General features: G+C 41.8%; 1 protein-coding gene across 1 annotated transcript in view; it reads right to left on the bottom strand.

The window, feature by feature from the left end:
* Positions 1–10,664, bottom strand: part of itfg1 (integrin alpha FG-GAP repeat containing 1) — an 88,037-nt gene that overhangs the window by 56,462 nt on the left and 20,911 nt on the right. The window contains exons 8-9 of the mRNA XM_019876392.1: positions 7,929–8,010; positions 3,322–3,416 (exon numbers count right to left, since the gene is read on the bottom strand). Coding sequence (XP_019731951.1) covers positions 3,322–3,416; positions 7,929–8,010 — 177 coding nt within the window. The remainder of the gene's footprint in view (positions 1–3,321; positions 3,417–7,928; positions 8,011–10,664) is intronic.

Genomic DNA, 10,664 nt, shown 5'->3' with positions numbered 1-10,664 from the left:
GGATGTGTTGAGAGGAGCGGTGTAAATAAGCAAGTGGAAGCTGGTTCTCCGGTGGCAGAAGATGGAATGAAAGAGAGTCAGGCGTCCTGCCAACTTGTGGGATGTAAACTGAAAAGACCATGTGTGGGTGGTGGTAGTGTGTGTGTGTGTGTGTGTGTGTGTGTTGTTGAAGCATCAGTGCTTCAAAACCATTCCTGTGTGTGGCTCCAGTAGAACATCTGAAGTTAGTTGGTGAGCTTTGTGAGCAAAATGTAACCCTATGGTAAATAACGTGCCAGCACGATGGTCTTCGAGGTGGCCATGTCTGTGTCTGACACATTTCAAAATCATGTACGTTAGCTTGATTTAAGACGCTAGGAGGTCTAAGGGTGACTGGTTGTTTGTCTTTTAAGTGCCTTGCGATTGGCTGGCTAATGCCTTTTTCTTCATGAATACATTGTATGTGCCAGCGCAAGACAAAACACCTTAGTCTGATTTGCACTGAGTTCCCGGAATACGAATTAAACAGGATAATTAATCAGCATCATGTTTATTAAAATCGTTGTCAGCTGTGGTGCGGAAATGACGTCACGACTACAGCAGAATGTGGCTTTGTTTATAGCACAGTGGAGTACGCCGAGTTTGCTAAACATGGAAATGTAAGAATGGCAACAGTATCATACTGTCAAGCATCAAAAGTAAGCGTGCAGATTCATTTTGGACGATTAATGCGCCTTTCAAAACACAAGCAGTTTGCCAGCTGTCGCCAACCGGGCGGGCACTTGCCGGCTGAGCAGATGCACTTGCTGCCTGGCCCTGGGCGACCGGCTACCCGGCAAGTAGCTAGTTGCTAGCCCCTAGCTGATAACGCTGGCAAATGGCACCATGTTTAATTAGCATTTTTAAAAATCTTATTCAGTTCGGGACTGAACATGCTTTCGGGTTGGTTCTAAACTGATGATGTCAACAGTATACGCTGGCAGGGTAACACAGGACACCAACTTGTATGATGCCAAACGATGAGACCAGTGATTGGGAGTCAGCACATCAGCCATTAGCTGGCTAGATAAGCGGATCTGACTGATCTGCAGCAGTTTGTTGCTGAATAATTACTAACTCGGTCGAGGTTTGTTAGTTGAAGGGGAAGTTAACCCCCTAAATTTTCTTTACAGTAATAAGTTTGTGGTATCTGAGTTAAGCAGTAGTGATTGGTCGTTACCTGAGCACTGAGCAACTGTGAGGTCATTTTCAGTTGACATATTCCACAAAGGCATTATTAATCAGAAATCCCTATTAAGGCTAGCAGGGCCACACAAAAAAATATTACTATGAAAAAAAATTTGGGGTTGACTTCCCCTTTAATAAATTGGGCAGGAGGGGCTTATACGCATCACATTTCCGCAAATTCACACACTCGAAATTGTGAAAATGGAGACACCTGTCGGCGAGTATATGTGATTCTTTCAATGTATTTTTGCAATACTTTTGCATACTTAAGTAAACAGCATTAGATCAAGAAGATACACACATTTAAAAGATAGCGTTTTGACATCTTGAGTTTGGTTCCTCTTTAAAACAAGTAAAAAGAGCTAGTCTAGAAAAAAACACTGATGTCCTTTAACTAGTGTATTTAGACCATCGGAGCCGGCAGAATTACAGTATTGTATTTCTTATTTTCACATAATCTTACTCATAACAAGCAATAAAATACCTCATTAAGGAAACATGCATATTTTGATTTGAGATACTGTCATATGATCTCGATCTAAGAACAGTGTTTGCAGTGTGTGAGTTGGTTCTGCTGATTCGTTGCAAGGAAAACCATAAAACATAAAAAAATAAAAGCATGACAGTGGACCACAGTGTGAATGCACACACAAAACAAGTAACGCAGTAAGCTGCGGGCGATGTTTCCACCTGCTGAGATGACAGGCATGATTCCCTAACATGATCGCCGGCCCCATTCCGCAGTTTTTAAGTAAGCGAGGAAATGTTGTGAAAGTGCTCACCAGGGTTGTTCTTTTGTGGATGGAAAGTCTAGATTAAAAAGTCCAAGCCCTCACAAAAAAAAAAAAGTTTTTTCATTTCTCCTCGCCCGAATTCCCAGCTACGTTTATTTTTTCGTGACAAATGACACCTGCGTCTGCTGCAAATCATTTTCTTACGTCAGCAACCTGCAATCTCAGGATGATATCGAAGAAAAGCCAGATTCCCTGAAGTGAAGGCACTGTTTGCTGTTTGGAAAAATGGATTGGTACAATAAAAAATAAAAACAAAAAGAACAACAAAAAAAAAACCCACAAACTGTTTTGCATTTCATTTTCTATTTTGTTGCACATTTTGATTACTTTGTTTTGCTGATATTTCATTTATTCAAATGTATTGTATAATTTACTGCTTGCAATTACATAGTTAGTATTGCCCTCGTCTGTGTTTGCTTTTCAAAAAGAAGTTCAGCTAGTGGCACAGCCTCCTCAAAGGAAAACACTGAAACTATTATACAGCAGACCCACATTATTTACAGGGGATAACCGAACCACAAATCGTGAAAATCTGCTAACAATTGATGCCACTTATAACTGCACTAAATATAAATACATAAACAAACAAAACAAAATAGAAAACACAATTCGAAGAACTGGGAGCGATGGTTAAAAAAAGTGCAAAGAAGAGTGGGATTGGGATCGAAAATATACACGACAAAGCAGTTTTTGTGAATACTGGGGAATGGGCACCCTCCAAAAAGTTGAATTTAGGAACACCAAACAGTGAATATGCGGGTCCACTCTATATGAACAAATATCAAATATTTAGTGTAATGCATATGTTCATTATTTATGAATGTTTATTTCATTGGAAAATTTACTGATGACAGTACTTAGCACCGATTAGTTGCATTTGTCAACATTGTTTAGTACTTACAAAGAAACTAGAAAGAAAAAAGAAAGACTTTAACCCTCTTGGGTCAGTAATAAAAATAAATATTTATTACTTTTATTGTCGACAATTGGAATTTTTGAGATTTTACACCCATTTTGGACGTTCCGTGCAACGTTTTGTGCAAGAAATAATTAGTGGCATCAAGGGGTTCTAAATTTGGCATGATGTCTTTTACTTGTTTTTGTGAAGAAAAGAGAGTCTTTTGTACTGCTTGTTTTGTTGCTGGGCTCAAACTGCTTGAATGAGAAATATCACCTAAAAAGATGAGGAAGTGCAAAAAAAAAACAAAAACATGCAGTGGAAGCAAAAAAAAAGAGAAGTTAGAAAGCAGTGATGTTTTCTGTATCACACTAAGGTCGTTTTAGTTTGTGCGTGTGTATGTGGTTGTGCGCGTGTGTGTACCTCTTTGGAGCCCGACTTGGCCAGGTAAATGGCGCTGCGTTGGCATGCTTCATCTAAGCACAGGGGTAGGAGGTGGTCCTGGTAGCCGTCGCCATCTGCCAGAATCATGACAGAGTTATCAAGAAGAAAAAAAAAAAAAATGAAATCAACAACAAAACAAAAAAAGTGGACTGATTGGCAAGAGCACAAAAAGTGGTGAGGAGAATTTTAAGTTAATTTGAAACCCTGAACCCCAGACCTCAAAAATGTGAGGCAAACCTGAAAAAAAAAAAAAAGGTGCCGTTACATATTTGGAAGTTGATGCAAGGAAAAGCAACTTATTGCATCCTGTTTACAAATTAGTCAGGCCTCAACTCACCAAGGTACTTAGTACTGGAATATTTACAAAACACTTTTTTGGCGTTGTAAAAATCTTGCAAATTTAAAACCTGCGTTGACTTCTACAGCAGGCTGTCGGGTCTGAATTATGGAGATACATGATGCTCTCTTTTTACTTTCCAAAGGAATCACTTACTCTACAATCGTATTAGCTGTAAAGCTATGGAAGTTGATACTGGGGGGGGGGGGGGAATGTTTGCAAAGTTGTTTGGCAACAAAAGAAATAAGGCAAATCTCAGAAGAGCAAATTTGTGTTTTCTAAAGGGCAAAAAATTATTTTCTTTCGAGGCTGTATCGCCGAGTCCGACTGGAACCTGAAACAAGAGCATGGCAGAAAGATGTATGGATGGATAGAGGCAAAGGTAGTGTTAGGAGAGGGGGGAAATTCACAATGAGAGAAAATGTTGTGTTACACAAGCTGACGTTCACCATCCTGTCTCCAGTGTTTACCGACGACCAAACACCCCCCACAAACTAATGCGCTCCCGCCCGCCCATTCCTCCATGAATACCTTCTCTTATCTCTTTCGCTTTCATTCCTGCTATGCCCTTTTTTCACTCTCATCTGTCACTTTCGCTCCTTCCCGCCTTCCTCCCGAGGAGGAGCCTCCTCTGGTGTGGGTCTCCGTCCATCTTTGCCACCCTTTGTACACCGCCTGCCTATTCCTCCCGAGTGCTTTTCATCTGATGTGCACCGTACAGCATAATTTATAACAAGCTTTTTTTTCTTGTCTCTTTGTTTATTTCTTTTTATGGTTGTTCGGTCTGTTGATTTTTTTTTTCTATGGGAACCTACACCCTAATATCAGTTCATCTTCATATTTTATGGGAGTCAGCACACAGCTGCCACCATTTTAACTGCCTCTGGCTAACGGCAAATAAAATCCACACGATTCCAGTACGCTTTTCCTGACATTTTTGTAGTCACAGCTTAGAGTACAAGCCGGGCCGCAGAGAGCTTCCGCAGCAGCAGAGTGATCTCAATGTTTAAAAGTATCGGTCAGGTGAAAGGTACAAAAGCATTTCCAAGGCATTAAATCGAGCATGTAGCACAGTTAAGACTGGCATCCCCTGGAGAAAATGTTGCACCGTAAGTGACAATACCAAGAATTGGACTTCCACTGACAGAGCTGCGGCAATTTCTGGCAAGCGCCGGCTGTACTTGTAACAACAATCTCCCATCTTCTTCATATGTCTGGGTTATGCAGTAGGCTAGATGTTGAGAAAATGTGTTATGGGACGATAAAACCAAGGTTGAACTTTTTGGCCACAAGTGCCAAGGTATGTTTGGTGCAAAAGCAATGTTGCCAACATACCAACAGTGAAGGATGGTGACGGACGGCATCATTTCTCCCAAAATTAACTGAAGACAAAACGCTTGCGAAGTTGGCCGATGGTTCAAGTATTAGCAGGTGCGCAGCCATTCAGTCATTATTCCTGAGTTGAGCGGGCGTGTCACAGGCACCAAGTAGGCAGGTACTTGTAGCAAATATACAGGTATGTCACAACAACGCCACACTCTGATTAGTCTCTCTCCTCTTTTAGCCCATTACAAACAATCGGCAAACTGTGAGGATGTCAAAATGAAACCAGGACACATGACCTATATTATATTGAAAACATGAAATATTTTGATTGCATGGGACCTTGAAAGTATTGTCATGGCCCAGCCAGAGTCCAGACCAGAATCTTATCAGACATCAGTGGGGTAAGCTGAAGAGGCAAATGCACAGGACATTTCCTCGCAATTTGACAGATGTGGAGTGTTTTCTGCAAAGAAGAGTCGGAAAATATTGCCACTTCAAGATGTTGTGAAGTCTCGACGGGGGATGAAAGGTGGACAAGGGAGAGAAAATGAGGGAGGAAGAGAGGTGTTAGAGGGGGACGGGGGAATGAGGCGGACGGAGAGGAAGATACAAGAAGAGAGGTGGAGAGGTTGCATGTAACACGAAATAATAAGATGAGTGGGAAGGGAGCAGCAAGGGGGAGTTGCAGGTAACTAGGCTAGCCTGTTCACATGCCGGCTTACCTGAGCGCACACACAGGGTTTAAATATCACATCAGAACACATTTGTGTCTCGCTGTATGAAAACTCTCCATGTCTGTGGGAAGTCTGAGGTCACGCAGCAGTCTGCTTCCCCCTCCCTGCGTGGCCTTCTCACTTCCAACATAGCCTCTGTCCCATCTGAAAAGCCTGATTTCTTGCTCCCCGCCTCCTTCCAACTCACCTCTTCCATACCTGCCCCTCCCACTTCCTTTCTTCATCCTACCCACCTCATTTTATTGGGGATGATACACGTCCATATTCCTTGCCTTCATCCATATTCGCTTTCTTCAAAACCACTTCCTTCCTAACCACTACCTTTATGTCTCATGACCTAATTACTCTCGTTTTTGTTGTATCCACCGCCTTCCTGGCTGCACACTCTCAGTCTACCACCTCCCGACCTGTCTCAACACTGTAATTTTCTATCCCAGCCATCTCTTACACAAGATTTCTCTGGAACCGGAAACTTTCCTTTCCGCCTCCCCTTCCTTCATACTGACCTCCTTTCTTACCGACCTCCTTCCTCTCCCTAATTCTTGTGTCATTACATGACTGCCCTCCTCCCCCTGACCTGCATCAAGGTCGGTGGACATGCTTGGCAATGGCACACCTACATCACTTAATGATGAATGAGCCACTGTCGCTGTGAAAAATGCAATAACCTCGACCACAAAGCAAAAGGGCTCGTTGTGTTCCATGCACAGGCTGCACGTCAATTAGGAACGGACGTGGTTTGGCACACACTATGAATAGATGTAATGCGGTTTTCAAGGAAAAATAGATATTCATTGTCAGGGTCAGTGAGATGCTTGTCAGGGCCAGGTCAAGCAGAAATCTAGGGAGGCAGCTCTCTCTCTCTGTCCCCCCTCATCGGATTGTCAGATTAGAAGAATTGTGACCCTCGCAACCCTCTATCCTCAGCTAAGAAGGGCCAAACTAAAAAAAAAAGCAATACAAATGAAAACATGGCAACAGAGCTAATTCAGTAATTTACAGACGAGCCAAATCTCAAAGCATATTTCAATTAATTTTGGAGAGTAGGTTTGTCTTTTCTTGCTTTCCACTATCCTGGTTGTCCTGGCTGTTTATTAATGACAAAGCACCAACCTCAGTGACTGTCCGAGGTTCACCCAGTCAAGAGCACCCAGCAGGCCACTTTTGCAGCAGAGCGGAGATTAAAGTGAGCCGGCGGAGATTTGTGGTGAATAAAATGTAAAGCCGGGGCGAACAATGACTCACACCGGCCAAGATTGTTTAAGGGGGATAAGACTTTCACAAAACAGTGTGTGTGCAAGATGGTGTGTGTTATGTGTGTGTGTTGTGTAGATTAGCCCTGTCTGGCAATAGCGACGGCGGGAGAAAGTTACAGGATGAGCCTGCTTTAAATGCGGAGGAGGCTTAAGGGACTTAGCCAGGGAGCCTCTCGTACAGCAACCAGGGCCCAGTTGAGTTCAATCCGGTCCTGCGCAAGATGCAGCTTTTTAGGTGTTGAACAATTTTCTGTCCAATTGGCTTCCTGATAAGGGCTGCCCAACCGAGTTACATTTGGTGAGTCCAACAATTAAAACAGGATAATTATATGAATGAGTAACAGAGTTCCTGTAAAGCCGGCTGGATCTGCTTTTACTATTGTGGATTCATTAGGCAATATATTCTGACTAAGTAGTGTGGTAACACTAATCCCCAACAATGTGGAAATGATGCAGTCTTTACACACTGACGATATTGTAAAATGTCCAGCATTATGGTAGAACCGATCAGCAATAAATGTCCAAATAAAGAAGAGTAATGGAGCTACAATGAGGAATACTGTAATAATGACAGAGCAGAGAATCGTCTAAGTGTCACTGAAATAGGAGCCGCCTGTTTAAAAAGTTAATGGTAAGGGGAAAGAAGCTCCTGGAATGCCTGCTGGATCTAGTTTACGTAAGGTGAAAGTGAATACCAGAGGCAAGGAGTTGTTATTTCTGAATTCCACTTCACTTTATCTTAAGCCTGCATTCGTGTATGTTAACTTTTGGAAACAGAGTAAAAAGATTTCCCATTGCCAATCAACCTCTCTGAATGAGTGGCATTGCATGTGAGATGCCCCCACGCTCACAACTTAAACCACAGTTAAAAAGAGCACAAGTATATCGAACAACTCGAATTACACGGATTCACTGTGCGTGTGTTCTACTCACCAAAATCAGCAAAGGATGATTGTCCCACGTTGGGGAACGGAGGGTCTTCAGGCAGAACAGTTCCTCGGCTGAAGTTGCCATCCTAACGACACGTGATACAGGAAAATGAAATGCGATATATAACATTTTTCATGCTCAATAAAGTACACAGTTATGGACACAAAAGACGATCAATTAGCCTGCATATATAAGTGAAAAAGACGTAAGATGCACGTTAGTTTTACTTTTTTTTTTTTTTTTTACAGTGACACATTCAATTTTTTAAGCATTCTCACATGTCACACAAGTGTCAAAAGATCACACACACGTGCACAGGCACACAGAAGCGTGTTAACTAATTGAAGATCAAATCTTAGCCAGTGTGATTGACTGGTGATGGCTGCTGATTGGTAAATGTCATGATTAAAACGGTGTGTGTGTGTGAGTGTGTGTGTGTGTGTGTGTGTGTGTGTGTGTGTGTGTGTATGTGTGTGTGTCAGATGAAAGGATAACACGTCTTCTTATTAGTCCCCCTTCTGTTCACACTACTCGAAACCACATGCACACAGACACACTATAGAGTAACCCTCTGATATCAATTCACCTCATCCGTGCAAAATGTCGCGGCTGACAACATGAGTTCAAAGTGAGGGCTGCAGAGAACCTAAGTAACGTGACTGATTAACATTCAGTGTTTTTGCCATTTCGGCGGCACCGCTCGCCATTTTTGGACGCTGAATGCGGCTCAATAAGCACACAGCTTTGTCATTCGGCAAGTAGAGTCCCCCCGCATTATTGTAGCTGCCGTGGAGTTGACCTTTAACAAACACCTCTCCTCAAAACAGCTTGTTGACCTCTGCCTCGTCCTTCTTAGCGCCTGATTTCTTTTAGAGAATGACATAAAAAAAAAAAAAAAAACACGGGGGCGGGGGGTGATTTATGCAGGGAGAAGATGAGGAAAGCAAAACGGCGGTATCTTCACTTTTGAGTTCATTTCATTGTGTGACCAAGCTCATCACCAAATGGATTTGCAAACCAAATCAGTTGTGCCAGTTGGAATGAATGTCATTAATCTATTCAGCCCCCCAAAATATAACTGATAAAAAAAAATATAAAACAATATTTTTAAAAAACTGCTTTTATAATATGTAATTATTCTACATACTGTATGATATGCATATTGGATGTGGGCGTAGACTTGTGAGGTCACGAGCTGGAGTCGGGTTGATTGGTTCGTCTTTGAGAACGTGAGCTGTGACAGCTGTCGCTTGCAAGTGTTCTCATTTGTATTTATGCGTTTCGCTAAACGGCTCAAATTGCATCGCAATGGTGGCTCTCCTTGCCCGCAAGGAAGGGCATGACAGTTCCTACATTTACATAGTACGGTGCGCCTCTGCACCAAAAAAGAAAAGTATTATGACCTAGTGCCAAAATGAGTAATTACAGAACTGTTTGATTTTGGTTTGCGTTTGTTTGATTTTTATTTTAAATGACAAAATCACCTGCTTGTACCGCTTTCACAATGCGCAATGGTGCCAGTGCTAGTTTGACGGTAGAGCTAAATTTGCAGTAGATCTTTGAGTGCCTTGAGTATGTTCCAGTAGTCTAGTCCAATCATTCGATAACGTGCCCTGAGAGATCAGTCGGTGTGCTGTGGGAAGATACAGAATGTGACTTATTTGGTCTGAAAATGATTTTATAAATAGATTTTGCCATTCTGAGAACAGAATAATAGCTTTGTGTTCAATTAGATCAGATTTTAGAGACAAAATCATCATTATTTCTGAATTCATAACTTTGGTGACATTTTTGTTTGCTGGCCGTGGCATTTTTGTAATGTCAAAAAGAGTGCCTTGGCTTAATAAAGGTTAAGCAACACTGGTCCAACTTCTGTGCAAGTAAGTAGGCGGTGTTAATAACATGTACACATGGACCAAATTGAAATATATGAAATATATGTTTGTATATAAAGGTACAGTTTGTACAGGTACACATTTGTACAATGTACAGTACGTCTGTGCAGTATGTTTAAACAGTACCTATTATGTATTAATATATTATTCCTCTGTTATTGAAAGAAAACCCCACAACGATCATAGAAATAATTTGAATCTGACAAAAGTAATAAAAATTGTAGACCGTCTAACGATTGTAAATCAGAAATTACATTTGAATTGGTGGTTCAGCAGAATGATTTTAAAATAACAAACAAAACAAACAAACAAACAAACAAACAAAAAAACCTAATGAACTGCCTCAACCTGTAGTTTAACAATTTTACAAAATAAACTCATGAAACACGCCTGGACAAAACTGATGATACTACAAGTTGATTTTCCAAGATTTCCAAGCAAGCTGTGTCCGCTAATTAGCATTGCATATGAAAAAAGAACATTAATAGTCTCCCTCCTTTGTCTTTGTCCCATGGGACAACATTTCCAGCAAATAGGACATCTTCGAGGTGCTAAACAGGAAAAAATCCTTGGTGAGCATAAATGAAAGGTGGGGGGGGGGCGTTTGGGGGACCTTAAGGTGGTTGAAAATTCTAAACACTCTCCGAGTTTATTTGCTCATTTTTCCTTTATTTTTTTCATTCCTAGCTTGTCACTATTTCGCTCTCCCCCCTCCCCCATCCGCGCGCATCCTGTTTCTTCTTGCTGGGCCTTCTCTCGCTGCGATAAGACACATTGCTGCTCGCCTAGTGCCTCAACCTGCTGAATTTCAAGCAGGGCCCCCGTTCACAACACACACACACAC

Source organism: Hippocampus comes, unplaced genomic scaffold (genome assembly GCF_001891065.2).
Source record: "Hippocampus comes isolate QL1 unplaced genomic scaffold, H_comes_QL1_v1.1 scaffold150, whole genome shotgun sequence".
Classification (NCBI taxonomy): domain Eukaryota; kingdom Metazoa; phylum Chordata; class Actinopteri; order Syngnathiformes; family Syngnathidae; genus Hippocampus; species Hippocampus comes.
Note: the sequence above shows the minus strand (reverse complement) of the source record. Positions and strands in the feature narration are given on the sequence as shown.